An 18,308-nucleotide genomic window follows, 5' to 3' on the forward strand; every position below is an offset into this window, starting at 1 on the left:
TGACTACGCTAAACTTCCTGCAACCTAATGTGATCCCAATAGTGTTTAAGTTAAATCTAGTTCATCTGCACTTCCGTTGCTTTGTGCTCCCTCTGTATATCAGAGTTGAAAGTGTCACAGGTGAGTCTCAGGCCTTTCCTTGTTTGGAGATAAATTCTGCCCCTGACAACACCGTGGTTCATGTTTTTGTCTTTCCAAATTAAGGTCAGCGTTAATGGTTTGTTTTTTGTTAATTACGCTGTGTTAATTAGACTTGTAAATCAGGACTTCTTGGTCTCCAGATAGCAGATTTTGTCTTACTAAGCAACAGTGTTTTACTGTTAAGGATATCATTACAAATGTAGAAACTTCACCGAATGAATACCAGAATAGATGTGAATGTTTCATGCAACGGATGTATCCTATAGCTGTAGGACCCAGATGGGTCTGACTTATTTCGGTATACACTGGATACTTGCATGAATAATCTACTTTACATAACCTGAGTAGAGCCTTCCCCCATTTCTCTGCCTCTCTCCTTCTCACCCGGTGGCATCAGCACCCATTGTTCTGTGCTGAAGCCTCTGAAGTTACTACCTCGGTTTAATCTTCCCACTGTCTTTAGTCTTTCACACTTGCACCGTCCTGAGCACAGAGTACTTTTTTTTTCTTTTTTTCTTCAAAGCAGAGAGCTGGCAATTTTACTATCTTTAAACACGGCTTACAGACCACCTGGATTCCTGAAATCGCTAGAGGATTTGGAAAAAAACCACTGAAGCCTTTAAACAGCATGTCCTTCTCTTGACCTTTTTCAAAGAATCACAAAATTGTTCTCATTTGGAAAGGAGAATCAGCCTCTGAGTCACCTTGTCTTTGCTAAACTTTTCTAATTGTGTTAAATGTGCATTAGAGTGGATGGAACAGTACCAGGTTTCTTTGTTGGCACGGTTACCATGGTTCTTTTGTCTAATTGTATTAGTTGTACCAGACTTGTTTTATGTAGCCCCAAAATGTTCAATATTAAATATATGTAATAAAGGAATTGGGATATACATACAGAAATGCAAATGCATACATTAATGTGTAAAATATAGAAATGAACAAACATTTTCATGTCAAATAATTCAAAGCATTATGATGTTTCATCGTCATTGATATTTTTGATTAAAGTTCCTTTTTATTTCATCCTATTTCATATTCTTATTTCATCAACTTAACTTGGATAGATACCACACTGAATAAAGAATGCATAAAGTGCATAAAAACTGAATAAAAAACATTATTGTGCATTGGGTGTGCAAAATGGAGTTAATTATAAGTTATGTGTACAAAAAGATTTATTGTACTTTGCCAGAGTTGGAGAATGTAATTGTGAGTCCAGTTACAGTAAATGAGTCCATAAGGACCTCAGCAGCCAGTCAAGAGGTCAAATTCCTGTGTAGGCAGAAACAGTCATTGTTCATTTTCATGTTTTCATTTTCAAATGGAAAAATTGAGCACCAACTGAGCCACGCACTGCGCCAGCCTGCCTAAAATGATCTGTAAGCTTCTTTTAATCCTCCCGTGAGTATTAACGTCATTGAAGAACCATGGTTGAAAAACAGCATGTCCGCTGTGCGTGGAGATCACTAATTAAACCGTGTTTTCTCTGCCAGTCAGACTGCTGTGATCTCGGTCTATCCTGCAGGCTCGCTCCAGAAGTGGATCAATAACCACAGTGATTGTATTGTGTTTGAGCCTCTTCTGAAACCAATTAGATGCTTTTTATCGACTCATGGAGCAAATGTACGGATGAAACGAGCTCTGTGCGGGCCATGCTGTTCTCTACCTCTCGCTGGTACTGAAATGTAACTCTTGTTAAAACGAATCAGCTCCTTTTTCTCTCTTCTTCTAAGCACAGCTGGTGACTGTGTCGTCAGCTGTGACACGGTCAGCAAACCGAGCTCCAACTTTAGTTTGTATTCGAGGCAACTCCATCACCTATGCACTTCTGCTGGGACATCACTTTGTCATGGAGCCGGCTAGATAAGCACAAATGTGCGTACTAGAAGTAATAATTTCAACCAAAAAAAAGAGCTTGGTTTTAATCTAAAAGTTGCACAAAGGTGAGAGAAACCTCAGAAGACACAACCTCTGTTTGGATAGAGTGAGATAGATACTTTATTCATCCCAAGGGAAATTTTAGGCATCCAGTAGCTTAGACAAACATAACACAACAAACACACACACACACACACATATATCTCACATACATAAAAATCATTCACCGAAATGTAAAGAGTTAACAATTTGTGAAGTGATTACAAAGGTCTGGTATGGACTGACCATTACAGTATACTTCTGTGCTGCATCTGTGTAATCTCAATTCAACTGTGTCTCCCGCCTTTTTTTTTCTCTCCTTTTATTGTTATTTTCTGCCATAAAATAGATGCAAAGCGGTTATGTTGTTAAGAGTCAATGCCACCAAAGCCTGCAGACAAATTGGAAATTCAGTAATGGCTTCATGCGTTAGAAAGTCGAGGATTGGGAATGGATTAATTGGTTTTGCTGCTGGCGTAATGGTGGTGATGAATTGTTGCCCATTTGCTCGTTTGAAAAACATTTGGGCAGGAATTGGATGGAATACACAGTTAATTTTTAAACCTTTTTTTTTTTTTTTTTTATCCTTGCACATCTGTCATAATTTCCCCTTAGCCTTTTTTCGCAGGCCTGTGTGGTCTGTTAAGGACGACAAACTATGACTTTTAGTGCTGTTGGTCAGCCGTCCTTTAGAGAGTCAGAATGAGTGATCCGTGCCCTCCGGTCCCTGGCCTGAATTCAGAGCGCTTTTAAACCACAGGGACCGCCATGGCTGTTCTCAGGAAAGACAGAGGAGAGAGCAGCATTTTAATGAGAGGAAAGGGAAAACCAGAGATGGATGGGCCTTACGCACAGATACAAAACCTCCCAGCTTACATTACTCTAGATTTAATCTTTTCACCCAAGTGAAGTGTTGATGTCAGCTTTCTTACAACTAATCACGTTTAGACCTGCTGAGCCTGTGGTATGGAAAAATTGGAACCACATTAGTCAGAATTTTTTCCCACAGAGTTGTCACCGCCACATCTCTCAAGTCACACTGTTTGTGTTTTCAAAGTCTTTGTGTGGGGGATGAATGACTTATCAAGATAAAGCACAGGAGAATGTATTATTTATGTTGCAGGAGATGGGAATCTCATCAACTCTGCTACCTTTTCAAAGATAAGATGATCCCTTTCAAGTATCTTTCCCCACATGAGGGTTCAGATTTAAAGTCCTTGCATTCAATAGGTTTTAGTTCAGGTTACTTTCAGGTTATTACCACAGGTTCAAGTTCAGGTTAATACCACAATTTCCCTGAGCTCAAGGAGATGTCTCAAAACCCAAAGTTATGTAATATACAAAGACACAAAACAGAGAAAATGCTGGCAGTTAGCAAATAGTTAGCATTTTCTCGCTTGACGAAAGCGTTAAACGGTAAATCCATTATTAAAATAGTGATTGATTGTTTGTGAATCGACTAGTTGATTAATGAACGGACTAATCATTTCAGCACCAATGTTGTCTTTACCAAACCCATATGGCCCAATAGGCCTTTTTCATTGGAGATGTTTTTGTTCAGAAAACACGATTGGCTTTTTCACAGCAAACATTCTGACAAGCCATAATATCTGCAGTGAAAAATATCTATTATTAAAATATGTTGTTCTCTCCTGTGCTTACTTCCAGTGATGGATACCATAAACAGCATCTTAAATTTCTATAAAGTGTAACGAAGAGAAAGCTTTGTGTGCAACAAGACCTAAAGCAGGCGCTCGCATAAGAGACAACATAGCGGCATTAAAACGCAGCTATTTAACAGTAAGAAGTGCAGATTAAAAAAACCCAGGGAGCGGGAGCAAAGACTGTAGATTGAGTCTGTTAGAGCTGTGTTTCCCCCACAGAGCCATTTATCAGTTAATATCCAGTGAGACAGTAATGCAGTGATCCATGCACTGTGAAAGCGCTATTATCCATCCAGCTCCCTAAATAGTTTCAATCCCCAGCTGGAGAGGTAGCGATGGGCGTGTTGCTGCTCAGAGAAAATGGGCTTTAAGTTGTCAGTTTAGTGCGAGGAATTAAAATAACAAAAGATGCGTCACAATGTCTTGTGCTCAATATGAGCTTTAACTAGGGCTGCTTTTCACCATACATATGACCCACATGACTTTCTCTTGACAGCTCATGCACTCATTCTGTTTTTATCTTTTCCTTCCTTCTTTCTTTCTTTCTTTCTTTCTATCTGTGTTTTCTTTCCCGTCTTTCTTTCTTTCGGTCTTCCTTTGTGTCTGTCTGTTTGTCTTTCTTACTTTCTGTCTGTCTGTCTGTCTGTCTGTCTGTCTGTCTGTCTGTCTCGCTGTATGTCGGTTTCTGTCTATTTCTTTCTTTCTGTCTCTATTTGTTTGTCTGTCCATCTTTGTTTTTGTTTGTCTTTCTGTGCTTTCTGTTTTTCTTTCGGTTTGTCTGTCTCTGTAATTTCCTGTCTGTTTTTTTTTTCTTTCTGTCTTTCTTTCTCAAAATTCCCACAGACAGGCTGATGCAAACTCTCAAACAAACTGCATACTACATACTCCTACGCTATGGATGTTGTATCAGTATGGAATTGTAGATCAGTGGATACTCAGCAAAATTGCAATTAACATTGTGATTCTACAAAGAGCATTACACAGATTACTCTGCAGTTCTTACCCTCTCTGACAGACTTGCTCCTCCCCACTTCTCACCCTTTCCACCCCTTGTTTGCATTTACAGCGTCTGCATGAAAAACAGGCTGTCAGGTTTGACCTACAGACAGCTTCTATCCTCTGTGTGTGTGTGTGTGTTGTGTGTGATTAACTTGAGGTTCATATTGAAGAGTCAGCCACATTTGGCCTGAGCCGTCCTAGTTAGCCCCTGAGGCAGCAGCTCTCGTGGAGCACCATGGTACTTTAACACATGAGAAGTTGCTGACCCCTTCTTTAAAAGTAAATTAGTCGACAAGATGGGCTCTTACTGACTTCCTGCTGGTCATCTGAGTGGTAATGCTTTGTAACGACTCATTTCTTTTGACTTGTCAGGCCCTTAGATCAGCCAACAGGACAGTGCTAATGACGTTGCAGTGTAGAAATAGGCTTTCCTGTTACACGTCAGGGTGTTTTGATTTATTTTTTTCCAGTCACCTATCAATGCTCTAGCATTCTACCCCTCCATCTCATATTGCTGTCCACTCTGCAGTTCTAACATTGATTTATCGCTGCTTTCTCTGTTATCCGTTACCTGCCACACAGTCCCAAAGGTGGTACAGTAACCAAAGATGGGTTTGACCATCATACACACACTCTTAGCTGTCCATCGTGTTCGATGATGACGCTTGCTCCAGGGGTGGGGGTGGGGGGGTGTGTTCAGCGACATTGTGTTCGCTGGTGCCACTTCTCGTGGGCGTAGAGTCCGATCCTTGAGCCGCACACTCGTCCGCAGATGGAGCAGGGGAAACCAGATGCCAGGGGGGTACCAGCCGCCCGCTGGTGTCTCTGGATGCGCCTCAAAAAAAAGGAGCTAGGAACTTGCGCATAGGTAAGGATTTGGGTGAGGGTGTGGGTGCGCAGACCACACTCCCACCATGTCCTTGGCAGGTCTGGGTCAGGATCCAGTGGCATGGAGACCACGACGACTGGTGACCCAGCACTGCTGCAGCCTTCATCCGCCTTCCCAGCCGTTGTGATGCTCCACTTAGGTCAGCCATCATCCTCCGCCTGTTCCGCCGTTGAGGACTTGTGCCTTTTTTTTCAGGGTGTGCTCCCTTAGCCTTTGCCTCTATAGACTACTCCACAAGGTAGTGGGACTATTTACCCATAGCTGGGGCAGTGGTTGGCGGGTGCCAGGGCATGTTCCACTACTTGGTGGGCCTGCACACCGCGCCTCTGGGGCCCACTGCTGCTCCGAGATCCCCTACAGTTCAGCCTGGGTCCGCTAGGGCCCAGTTACCGTGTGTGGCCGCGAGGAGGCACTGTAGGAGTCTTGGTGGTGGAGAGGCTAGGTACCGACAGGAAGAAACTTACGCACTCTGCTCCTCTTTTTGCCCTTGCACAAGGGCTAGTCGGTGGCAGTAGCTGTAAGCAGAATGTAGCAAGCGGAAGCAGCAGCATGCAACATGCAGTAACTACTAAGCTGCTAAACTACAGGCACTACTATCCCAGTACTACTGCACTGACGCATCACACACACCCTGTGCTGACACACACACACACACACACACACACACACACACACACACACAACCTATCAGTCCCCTCCCCCGTACACTTACATATGATTTAAGGGGTTACTGACGTGCCCCCCTTAGTACAGTCAGTATGATGGGTCCCAGGGTGGAGTTTGAAGATCTCACTCAGGAGTAATTGACCTTTTTTCTGCAATGGCATCATTACTTGTGATCAATACCTACCCTGCAGCATGGGCTCTTCTCGTGGAGGATTCGTCTAAATTAGATGTTTTCGATTTTCATAGTTAATTTGAATGTAGTGTATATGATCATTTATTCATATGACTTTTTACATTACGTTGCAATATGTTTCGTCTAAAATTCATTGTGGTCTCTTGCATGCACCGCACAGTATTTACTGACTCACTGCTAGTGATTAAGGCTCATATCATTTATTGTTTTGTTTTTTTTCTACAGGGGACCAATGTAATGGAGGACCAGGACTTGAGAGAGATTGGGATCACAGACCCAAGCCACAGAAAGAAGATCCTGCATGCAGCACGTTCATTACCCAAGGTGACAGATCATTGATTATTACTTCAATGCTTATCTCAGCATTCAGTGTCTTCACCGAAAAGTTATTTCCCCTCTAAACTTTTCAGAAGGTTTTATTTAACTTTTTTTTTTTTTTTTTTTTTTACTTTGAGCCCCAAAGAACTGAGAATATCCAATATTTCACCAAAGAGAGCGAAGACAAGAGAAAAGTCCAAAGAATGAATACAAATGTGTGCTGCACTTTGTCATCTCACGCCCCTCAGATTTATCTTGTGATCCTTTTGATGAGCCTGACCCCTAGATTCAGAACAACAGGAATAAACTACCAACCTGTATATAAAGTACATCTATCTGTATATTTAGAAACTATCTCCTCCTCGACCAGCCACAACAATAAAATGCTACTTACACATTGATGCATCAATATTACCAATTTAATAATTTAATATATAAGAACACATCAGTTTCTGCAGAATGAGTACTTTTACTTTTTATACTTAAAAGTACATTCATGTAGCTGATAATACCTTTGTACTTTTACTGAAGTGTGATTTTGAATGCCGGACTAATACTTGCAGTGGAGTTTTTTTCACATCTTTGTATTGGTACTGACTACTTCTTTCACCACCGCAGTAGTGTAGATCTAACCGATAGCCTGCTACCTCCTTTGAGTCATGTACAAACATACCTGTATGGTGTTATTGTGGCAACTTCCTTTTAAAAAGACAGGCAGGAAAATTGGTTACAAAGGCAGCATATATGCCCAGATGTGGTACCGAAGCCCTCCAAGCATCAGTGAATGATGAACTCCTCTCCTTCAGGTGAAAGTGCTGGGCTGTGACGGAAGCAGCTCCCTCTCCTCTTGGCTGGAGAACCTGGGCCTGCACGAGTACTTGCACAACTTCCTGACCAGCGGCTACCGCACTCTGGACTGTGTGAAAAACCTGTGGGAACTGGAGATTGTCAATGTGAGTCACTGTGACGTACACGCACTATGAGGAGTATCGGAGGGTGAAATTAGTTTTAGCAGAGCGTTCAAGAAAATCCAGGATAAAAGGAGAAGTTTGACAGGTTACTCTTTAGCTTCAGTTTTGGGAGGCCGGGAACTCAAACTCTGAAGGAAAATACACAGAACATTGGTGTTGAATATTGGGGAATAACTTTCCAAAGATCAGGGGAAAAAAACAAACAGTAAACAGTAATATTTATGGTAGTGACAGTTAAGTGTGCCGCCTATCGATATGGTGCGGTTTGTGAAGGAAACAAAAAAAAAAGTGGCAAAGATGCTTTAGTGAGAATTATTCTAAAACTAGACATTTAGGTTCTCATTTAAGATTTAAGGTTGTTCAAGTTTCTTGGTATGCCTCCAACTTTCCAGCACCTCTGTTTCCTCAAGTGCTGCTCCACATGTTCACCAGATAATGTTCTTTGTCCTCCAGGTGCTAAAGATCTCCCTACTTGGGCACAGGAAACGCATCATTGCTTCCTTAGCGGAGAGGCCCTATGAGGAACCTCCAGTCAAGCCTCCTCGTTTGTCTCAGATCAGGGTGAGGAACTTTCTAATTAGTTAAAGTTTGAATGCTTTTCTTCCTCTCAGGCTTGGTTTGTTTTCAGTCCACACATCTTGGAGGGCATTTTTTTTTGTGTGTGTGTTTTTGTGTGAAAGATGAAGGACAATCACTGTTATCACAACTAACCATGGCCGACTCTGTCTCTCCAGTGCCAAGACCTGCCTGGATCCCAGACCTCGTCCCCCCTCAATCCGATGGAGTCCTACACAGGACGCTCAATGGACCCTCTGCTGCCAATAGTAGAGCCAGGGAGGAAAAAAGTCCAAGATACTGACTATGACGTTACCCAAAGATATCGCAGTGAACGACACAGACCACACGTACGTTTAGGTTTACCTGTATCTGTCATATCAGCAGTACATTAGGTCCTCCAGTGTGTTTTTTTTAATGTGATGTAGTGATTATAGTGGGCCTCTGTCAGTCTTCTAACGATACTTCTTTATTCCAGGAACGGTATGAAGAACGGCATCGAGAGCCCCGTCTGACCCTGAGGCCTCCAAGTCTGGCAGCACCCTACACCCCGGTCCAGAACTGGCATCATCAACCTGAGAAACTTATCTTTGAATCCTGCGCCTACGAAGCCAGTGTACGTATTACACCCATGGGTGCATTATAGACCTGGATGCAACGTTAATGGTGGAGCCCCGGTTTTTACTTCCATGATATGTGACCACTGACTATGCGCAGTAGTGTTTGTCTCGGTGGCCCCGCCCACGAGTTCCCACTCGGCCCATCGACTTTACATTGTGGTGACGTCGCTGGTTTTTAAATCGCTTCTCTATTGTCATCGTGGTAAACCTGCCAATAGCGCGCCAGGTGGATAAGCCAGTTTGTGATTGGTCGCCGCAAAATTTAAACTGAAGCATGATAGATAAATGTACAGTATTCCAGCCTGAGCTGCAGGGAGAAATCAAATCGCCGGCAGATCGGGCTGGGTTTACCCAGTCTAACATGATGTGGTTTTCATTGAACATTTAAACCAACACTTGCTCTTTATCCTATTTCCTTGTAGTACCTCGGTTCGATGCTTATTAAGGATCTAAGAGGTACCGAGTCCACGCAGGATGCCTGTGCCAAAATGCGGGTACGTTTCCTCTCCAATCTCATGGGACAAACACTGGACATAAATACAAGACCTATAGTATGAGTGAATGGTAATTCACCTTAATGTCCTTTCCGTCTGTGTCTTTATTTCCTCCAGAAGTCGACGGAACAAATGCGAAAAGTCCCTACCATCGTCCTCTCGATCACCTACAAGGGTGTGAAGTTCATCGATGCAGCCAATAAGGTTAGCTCCTGCATGCACACACTGCCCCGCTCGGTGTGAAAGTTCACATTTTGACCCTACAGGTCTTGAACCTGGTGCAAATAACTGTATGTTTTGTTTCATAATATGTTGAGAGTGTTCCAATCTACCATCACGCTGCTTCTTTTCTGTGATTGTAAATGTCATGCCTGCAAGTTTATGTCAGATTTGTTCATGTTTGACAAGTCTGCTCATATTGACATTTATTTGACATTTATAAAAAAAAAAAAAAAGACATTGAAAGGTTGCCTTGGAAGCTCAGCCCGGTATTACTGTGTATGGCCAGACTTCCCTGCAATGGCGATTTTAAACACGATTTATGCCTCAATGTCACCTCTTTACTATTACTTTACGTCAAATTTTTTCATAATGCATTTTCACTTATAGCGTTGAAGTTCTGTGTGACATAGGTTGACATTGTGCATTTTTGTTATTTATAGTCTGTATCATCTAAGTCTTATGCTGCCATTCTTCTCGTTGCAGAACATCATCGCAGAGCACGAGATCCGTAATATTTCGTGTGCAGCGCAGGACCCAGAGGACTTGTGCACATTTGCCTACATCACCAAGGACCTGCAGACCAGCCACCACTACTGCCATGTGTTCAGCACAGTAGACGTGGTAAGGAGACAATGTCCTGTCAGCTAATTCTGACATAGTCTGGATCAGTGGCAACAAGGCAGGCCTGCTTGGTTCTTGCGGGGCATGATTGTAAAGATTTACAAAGAATATGTTTACGGCATTCAGTATCTAACTGGGACATTTTGGGACCAATTTGGTTAGCACCGCCCAGGACGATTGTGATTGGTTTAAAGAAATGCAAACAACCAGAGTGTTTTTTTTTTTTTTTTTCTCCTATCCCAGATTGTATGCGTGGTGTTGCCAGACCTTACTCCTCAGCGCTGTGGAGATAGGTCTGGCAATGCAAGACTAATTCTGACATGATATGACGAGCATTTGTGTTAGCTCAACGTTAGTCTCGCATTGCCAGACCTTCCTCCACAGCGCTGCGGAGGAGGGCCTGGCTAGTCCACAGAGCATTCCAGTATGGGAGAAAAAGGTGCTCTGGTTTATTGGCATTTCTTTAAACCAATCACAATCGTCACAGGAGCAACGGCGCTTCTGCAAAATAGCCTCGGGAAGGAACATGTATATGTTACAACAAAAGTTGTTTTAGTCGTGCAACCGAAAACTCCAATTGGACAGATAGTCTAGCTAGTTGTCTGGATTTACCCTGCAGAGATCTGAGGAGCAGTCAACTATAGTCCTCATAAATACAACGGAGTTTAAAATTCCAACACAAAGAAAGCGTAAGGTAACGGACATCCTGCCAAAAAGAAGGACATATGGCCGAATTTCCTGCGGCAACGGAGCAATCCCAGAAGTGGAAGGTCGTGGATATAGACTAGCTTAACATAAACCATGGAGAGGATTTCTAGTCAGTGTTGGTAAATTTGAATTCCTCCAACATCATGTCCTGTACTTAAACCGAGGAGATGTGACAGCCTGCATCGTCAACACCGTTATCTCTAGACTGCCCTATCTCCTCAAGGCGTCACGCTTCAGTCGGGGCTGATGGCCTCCTTGTAGACACAGCGCTACTCTTCCCGTGATAACTAGCCCTCCGTTACCTACTCAATCCCCCCTGAGATCGGATGATTATCCTGCTAATCTGCCTCATAATGCAGCCAGGCTCGTTCCAGACTTAATTCCTCCAAATATGCTCCGTTTCCTGTGGGTTACTGTGCTTCTCTGAGCTCCGTGATGTCCTCTCTGGGCCTGAAAGAAGTGGGCTGCCCCTCAGCAGCGAGTGCTCAAGCAGTTTGATAACCATCAAAGGCCACAGCATTTGTGTCATGTGATGAGTTATTTTAAACTGTATTGATCATTCTGCTGCTATCAGCCTCCACCAGGCACCATCCTCGCCACGCAAAGGGGAAACACAGAGCTGAGCCCTGCCTCAGAGGGCGAGGCAGTATTTGTCTCAGTGCAGATTGTTCATTGAAAGATGTGCTGATGATTTCTGAGCTTTGTGTTCTATGCTCCCACCCCGATTGCTTTTTCAACTTCCCAAGGCATGTAGTGTGAAGCTTCAATCCTCTGTCTTTAGTCCGAGCTACTTGTTCATATTTGGAAGCAGTCAGGGTATAACAATGGAGTGCAGCTTTAATACTAAGCTACAGCGAATGGATCCAGTTCAGGTACTGAGGGGAGCTGCTTGCTGCTGCACAATAGTCTCAAGATTACTGCCACTTCTCCTTGTTATGCAATTTTGTTTTAAAAACGGAGTGTAGCCGTTGTTCTCTAGGCTGGGAGACTCCAGAATACTTAATGGGGCTGCCTGCTCTCCCTCTTTCTCCCTTTCTGTATAGAATCTGACCTATGAGATTATACTGACGCTCGGCCAAGCGTTTGAGGTAGCCTATCAGCTGGCTCTGCAGGCCCAGAGGACCAAACGGCACCAGAACCTCCCAGTGGGACCCGGTTCAGAGGTCATTGAAACCAAGTCCAGCAGACCTGTACCCAAACCGCGAGGCAGCGTACGGAAGTCGTCGGTAAGTTGGGACGTTAAAACTTTTTGTAGCACAAGACACCATATTAACATTGTAGGAATAGTTTATTGGCCACATTTTAACCCTTGTGTTGTCTTCCCAGGTAAAAAAATGGGTTATCAAGGTTTGTTTCTTTTTTTGCGGGGGGGTTTTCTTTACCACTACACCAACTTATTAGTGTTACAATTATTTTTTGGAATTCATGACCAATAAACCTCATTTATATTAAATCATACCTATTTTTTGAGTGCTGAAATCTGGAATTATGAATTATTTGGACTAATAGTTCAAATCCGAGTAACATATGTTGAGAGAATCTCAGGATACTGTTTTGAAACAATTTCATTTTTTTCCCAAATGCAAAAACATTGAATAAAACACCCCAAATTAAATGAAAGTTAAGTGATCATTAATTATTATACTTATTATTATACTCAGAGTGTTTCTATGGAACCATTCGTGTAATTCTTGTGCAATTTGGTTGAAAGAAACCGAAAATTCTGATAGAGGAACTTTTGAAAACGGGTCAAATTTGACCCGAGGACAACAGGAGGGTGAATAGAGGCATGAGTGTAAGTCCTGCTACTGCAGGGTCTTTTCCTGAATTGAAATGCACTTTTCCTGTTTCATTTGGTAGTGATTTCATGCTCTGTGTAGCACACATTGTGCTAACGTGGGAGAAGAGGCAAGGGGTGCGGTTGTCTCAATTTTGTCTGCCCGCAGTGTCAGACTTTAAAAACCTCTATCTGCAAAATGACATATCATATTTATGTCATGTGAGAAAAAAACAACATAAAACTGCTATTTGCGAAACGTCTTCTAGTGTTAAACAGAAGCAGGAAGAGGTCAGAACTCCAGCAACACTTGCAGTACTAAAGTATAAAATACAACTTTTGTATACTGCAAATGCTGTTTTTATTTTTTTTTCTTCCCTTCTCCATGCACCTTTTTAAAGTAGGTTAAGTTGTGGCAGAAACTCTTTACAGGGTCATCCTGACACCTGATAATTGTGTTTTCAGACAAACCTCATTCCAGCCATTTCGAATCAACCCCTCAAAACACATTAGACAAGTCTTAGAATGGTTTTATCTGTCTACAGCTTTTCACAGCATTATGATCACACTCTGCGGATGCTTGTCTGGCCATTAGCATTGAACTATTAAGAAGTGAACCTTGTGCTGAATATAAATGAGATAACTACACTTCAGGGACCAGTCGCACATCTCTCCAACTGTAGCTTAATGATGATATTTGCATTTATTTTTTTTCCTCAATCTTTATTTAATCAAATGCCCTTTTGCCTCGCACACCCACACCTATAAGCTGCCCAGTATAACCACAGTCTGATCTGGGTTGGCTATATCTGATCAGACGGTCAGTGGTTATACTGGGCCTCCTCTCCCATGCTACTCAAATCTATGTCAAATTCTCTCCCTTTTATTCTCTCTCAACCTCTCCTTTCTGTACCACTTGTGCTTATTTTCCTTCTTCCTCTTCTCTCTCTCTCTCTCCCTCTCTCTGCCTTCCTCTTCTCTCTCCTTCTGGCGGTGTTTATCTCTCCCAGGACTCTCCTCCTCTCGACAGTCGTTGCTGTTACCGTTATACCTGCACCACCCATAGTCCGTCCTTCCTACCGCTGCACTCTGCCACCCCTGCCGCCCAGGTGCTGCCTTCACATCCTCATCTCCATCCTCTCTCACTCACTGCCTTAAAAACCCCATAAGCCTCCATGTGTGTCTCCATTTCTTTCCCTTGTGAATTAATATTGCTGTTATTGTTTTACTGTTGTTTGTAGAAATATATACCTATGAGCTGCACTCTCCTACACTGAGCCACATGTGGACTGAATGCTTTGAATATAACTTTTGAATCAGGCGCCCCCTACTGACAGTTTGGCAGTATCACAAGCAATGTTTACATTCACAGAGAGGCACTGCATGGACGACAATGTCCTAAAAGTACGGTTTACTTTACTGATGTGATGACGCACTTGTATAAAAGTATCCACTCCTAAGAAAAGTAGAAGTGAAGTAAGTCGTTTAAAACACACTTAGAGAAAAAAGTTACAGACTGACTCAAAAAGCTTTTGAGTTTAGGCTAAATGTCAACACGAGACATTGCAGCTGTCGGTGAGAAGATTCTCTCTTGATTGATGGCAATGGAGATTTAAATACAGTCACTGGAATTGATCTTCGAGACTGTGATTCAGTCTGACAGTTATTGACCAAACCTACATTTCAAATGAGTCCATTACTTAAGGTGTCTCCTTGTGTTTACAGGGGGAGATCGTGGAGCAGGAGGGGGATTCTCAGTCCCAGAGCAGCGCCACGTGGCTCGTGGACCCCAAGGAATCCAAGCGCACTATCAGCACTAAGTACGAGACCACCATATTCTGAGTGGACCCCTCTTCTTTCCAACTTCTGACCTCTGGGCCTGGTCTCACCCCTCTTCCTTCCCCTCCTTCTGTGTGCCTTTCACTGTGACTCTGCCTCTCCGTCTCTGGGCTGGACCCCCCCCCCCCCCCCCCTCCCCCTTTTAGCCATCACTTGTGTCCTCATCTGACAACAGCACAGTCTGCGAGTGCTTTGCTCCTTGCTTGTGCTAAACCACCACCGCTTCTACACTGTTCTATTGATTATTAGTGCAACCCTTCCGCTTTATCAACCCTCCTCTGGCTGGTATCACTCCCACTTCCAGTCGCTGGTAGTCTCCTTCACGGTTATTCTCCTTGTATGCTTCCTGAATCTTCTGTGTACAATGCTTCCTTTCACACCCCCCACCCCCACCCCTCCTGTCAACATCCCACTGTTGCCTCTTGGTGATAAGCTCTTTTTTTCTTGGTGCTTTTCCTGCTCTATTAGGCGACGGCCACTCTGAGGCTTTTCACTCTGATCTTTCAACTCCTGACTCCTCCGAGTGCTGAGAAAATGAGATTTACCCCGACCAAGAGTGACCCATTGCACACATCCTTTACCTGGGGGGACGTGTTTCCTGAGGAAAAACAAACTGGTCCTCTAATTCTATGCGTCAGTTGGGTTTTGACTGTTTCTGTTCGGTGGGATGTGGTGTTATGGATGTTACACAGGATTTACTAAGGGGGATATTTCTCACTGTCAGCGGGCTGCTCGAAGCCAAAGGATGCTAAGATCCTAGCACTGTGATAAGGTCCTTTTGGAGCTAATAAAGTAAGCATTTGGGGGGATTTTTCAGTGAGGAAAAAGGGGAACAGAATAGGGCATAGAGGCTTATATGGACCTGCATGTTAGTGGCCCTTGCTGCTCTAGAAAATAGACAGTTCCAACTGTCTTAAGACTGGCACGCCCTCCTCTGTCAATCAATCAGAACACCAGGATTTAAACCTGATGCTACTTCTGGAGCGAACTAACTGTAACTGAGCACTTTTTCCAAATCCCCAAGTGTGTAAGTTCATTTTCCTCTGTCCTGTCTTTTTTTTTTTCTTCTTTTCAAAACAAATGCCTTCTATGTTCATCCTGTCAGCATTGCCTTTTTTTTTCTTTTTTTTTTTTTTTGCCAGTCACTACCATGTTAATATTTCACGGCTGCTAGTGAAAAGAGTTAATCATTATAAGGAGGGAGTAATCCATCACCATCACTGTTTTTGTCCATTAGTTCGGTGTCATTTTGACTTTATTTTAACCTCACTGCTCTGTGTGTGTGTGTGTGTGTGTGTGTGTGTGTGTGTGTGTGTGTGTGTGTGTGTGTGTGTGTGTGTGTGTGTGTGTGTGTGTGTGTGTGTGTGTGTGTGTGTGTGTGTGTGTGTGTGTGTGTGTGTCCCTTCCCTATAGCTGAACACTGTGGCCACTCCCACCCAGTAAGAAAGGACAGGAATGAGCCCTGTTGCATGGTGGGTAGGATGTTTAGTGACCCACTTTGCATGCAGCAGAATCACATCACCAGTTGGATCAACCTAACCACAGTAACACACGAGCCTGGAGACAAACAGACGTAGCTTTCAACACTACATGGGCCACCGTTAAGTAAAGTAATGCTTGCCCCAGAGTCAGATGTATTTGTTGTGCTTTATGCATTTCCTGAGAAATGAATCGTTGCCTCGTAACACCAATCAGGCCTCCCTCATAGAGGGTTAGTGTTTACACTTTGAGGAAATGTACCTACGATGTCACAGTGCAGAACCTGTAGTTTAAGGGGAAGTGACTGAGATGAGGAACATTACTGTTATGGTACAAAGGTACAAATGATCAGACCGAGATCTCGCACTGTATGGACACACTCATTCCTGGATTATTCGTCCTGTATCCACACATTTGTAGCGTCTCTACATGACCATCAGCTTGTCATCCACAACATACATGTGTAACTGTAATAAACAATGTAATCTTGCAGGGGAGGAGCTCTAACCAAACTCAAAAGGGCAGAGGAACTGACATTACAAAAATTCTTTTATAATAGTAATAATAATAATAATATAACGGGGTGGTTTTTATTTGATTTGAAAGTTTTTGCTGTATGTTTTAATTGTTTTTAGGACGATGTGTCCTAACGCTGGAACTGGATCAGGTGTGGTTCACTGCAGCTCTCTCTCTTTCCCTGCTCCTTTTGTTCAGTTAATCTAGACGAGAATATTAACCAAACCTGCCATGCAGGCTGGTATGTCTTTAGATATTAGCTGCAGAACAGAACAATAAGGCACACAGCATGCTTCTCTTAGCTAACTCCCAGTATGTTGACCGTTAATGGTACTCTTTGGTCAGCCGATGTGTATATGGGTAGTCTGGTTGTTTTGATTTAACTGTTGTATATGTGGTACGTTGTCAGGCCAGTACGATAACTCTATGGTACACTGTCTTCAGCTCGCTGGTGTCGGCACCTTCGGCCATCAGCCTGGTCCCGTTCTGCTTTTGCACATTGGTAAGAATCAGGAGAGATATTTAGGGACTAATCTGATGACAACAATGATGAGAATGATATTGTACATGAATCTAGCGGTCTGTATTTTGATACTTGAATGATTTTTGCTTTTATAGATATATATATATATATATATATATGTATATGTATGTATGTACGTATGTAATTTTTGACGTTTGTCAAAAGAGAGAAAAGGACTATGTCTTATAAAGTTAAACATATCGTGAATAAATACCCTGTGATTTAAAAAAAAAAAAAGACTCAGAAGAGGGACCTCACTTCCAAAAAAAAAAAAAAAAAAAGATTGTAAATAATCTTGGGCTTCCAGTCTTTTTTTAAGATTATTTTTCATAATTGTAAAACTAATAAATGGCGCAATTAGAAATGCTGACTCTTGACCCTTTATTTGTCCATTCACTGGTCTTGTTTAATGTTGTTGTGGAACGTTTTGCATTCTATTTCCCAATTTTGGCAGACTTTTTCTGTCAGATATAGACAACATGCAATTCTGCTGCAGGTGTCGCGGCTCAATACTGTCTCCATTTGTCAGAGGGTCAGTGGATGTGTCTGGATGAAATGTTTGGTCCCCGCCCTCAACGTCCATTTCAGAAACCTTTCTCTGCTGAAGGATGGACCGCAACCACTCTGAGCCAATGCCTTGAACAGTCACATATCAAAGCTTCTTCTGACAGGCTGCCAGCAGCAGTGGCAGCAAAAACTGTCCTGTCCTGTTAGTAGTGTCCTGTACGCTGTCCTGTGACTCCCATGACTGTCCCGGGACAGTCATGGAGTCACAGGACAGTGTACAGGACAGTGTCTTACTGTCCCAGGAAAGTCATGAAGTGACAGGAAAGTGTCTGGGAGTCACAGGACAGTGTCTGACTGTCCCGGGATGGTCATGGAGTCACAGGACAGTGTCTGACTGTCCTGGGACAGTCATGGAGTCACAGGACAGTGTCTGGGAGTCACAGGACAGTGTACAGGACACTACTAACAGGACAGGACAGTTTTAGCTGCCACTGCGTCTCTAGGCTGCAGTGACATTAGCAGTCCAGAAAGCATTTTTATTGGGACTAGCAGTTTCCTACAGTATATTTCTTTGCCTTTAAAGTCACTTTCCAGCTGTATGTGAATAACTCCATGGATAAGTTAAGGGGTTTTCTTGCCCTGTTGACTCCATTTATCCTTTAATACTGTTGTGACTTCACAAACTTTAC

At 43.0% G+C, this 18,308-nt stretch overlaps 1 protein-coding gene across 14 annotated transcripts in view; it reads left to right on the forward strand.

The window, feature by feature from the left end:
* Positions 1–17,349, forward strand: part of anks1aa (ankyrin repeat and sterile alpha motif domain containing 1Aa) — a 79,237-nt gene extending 61,888 nt beyond the window's left edge. For 6 of the 14 annotated variants that reach the window (XM_028582218.1, XM_028582219.1, XM_028582223.1 and 3 more), the window contains 11 exons: positions 6,695–6,793; positions 7,594–7,740; positions 8,212–8,319; positions 8,493–8,663; positions 8,792–8,929; positions 9,356–9,427; positions 9,545–9,631; positions 10,133–10,270; positions 12,022–12,204; positions 13,766–13,864; positions 14,481–14,597. In XM_028582218.1, coding sequence (XP_028438019.1) covers positions 6,695–6,793; positions 7,594–7,740; positions 8,212–8,319; positions 8,493–8,663; positions 8,792–8,929; positions 9,356–9,427; positions 9,545–9,631; positions 10,133–10,270; positions 12,022–12,204; positions 13,766–13,864; positions 14,481–14,597 — 1,359 coding nt within the window. Of the gene's footprint in view, positions 1–6,694; positions 6,794–7,593; positions 7,741–8,211; positions 8,320–8,492; positions 8,664–8,791; positions 8,930–9,355; positions 9,428–9,544; positions 9,632–10,132; positions 10,271–12,021; positions 12,205–13,765; positions 13,865–14,480; positions 14,598–16,007 lie in introns of those variants that run through there. The other 8 variants (XM_028582226.1, XM_028582227.1, XM_028582228.1 and 5 more) reach the window with 3 other exon arrangements.
* The last annotated feature ends 959 nt before the right edge of the window (positions 17,350–18,308 follow it).

This window comes from Perca flavescens, chromosome 7 (genome assembly GCF_004354835.1).
Source record: "Perca flavescens isolate YP-PL-M2 chromosome 7, PFLA_1.0, whole genome shotgun sequence".
NCBI lineage: Eukaryota > Metazoa > Chordata > Actinopteri > Perciformes > Percidae > Perca > Perca flavescens.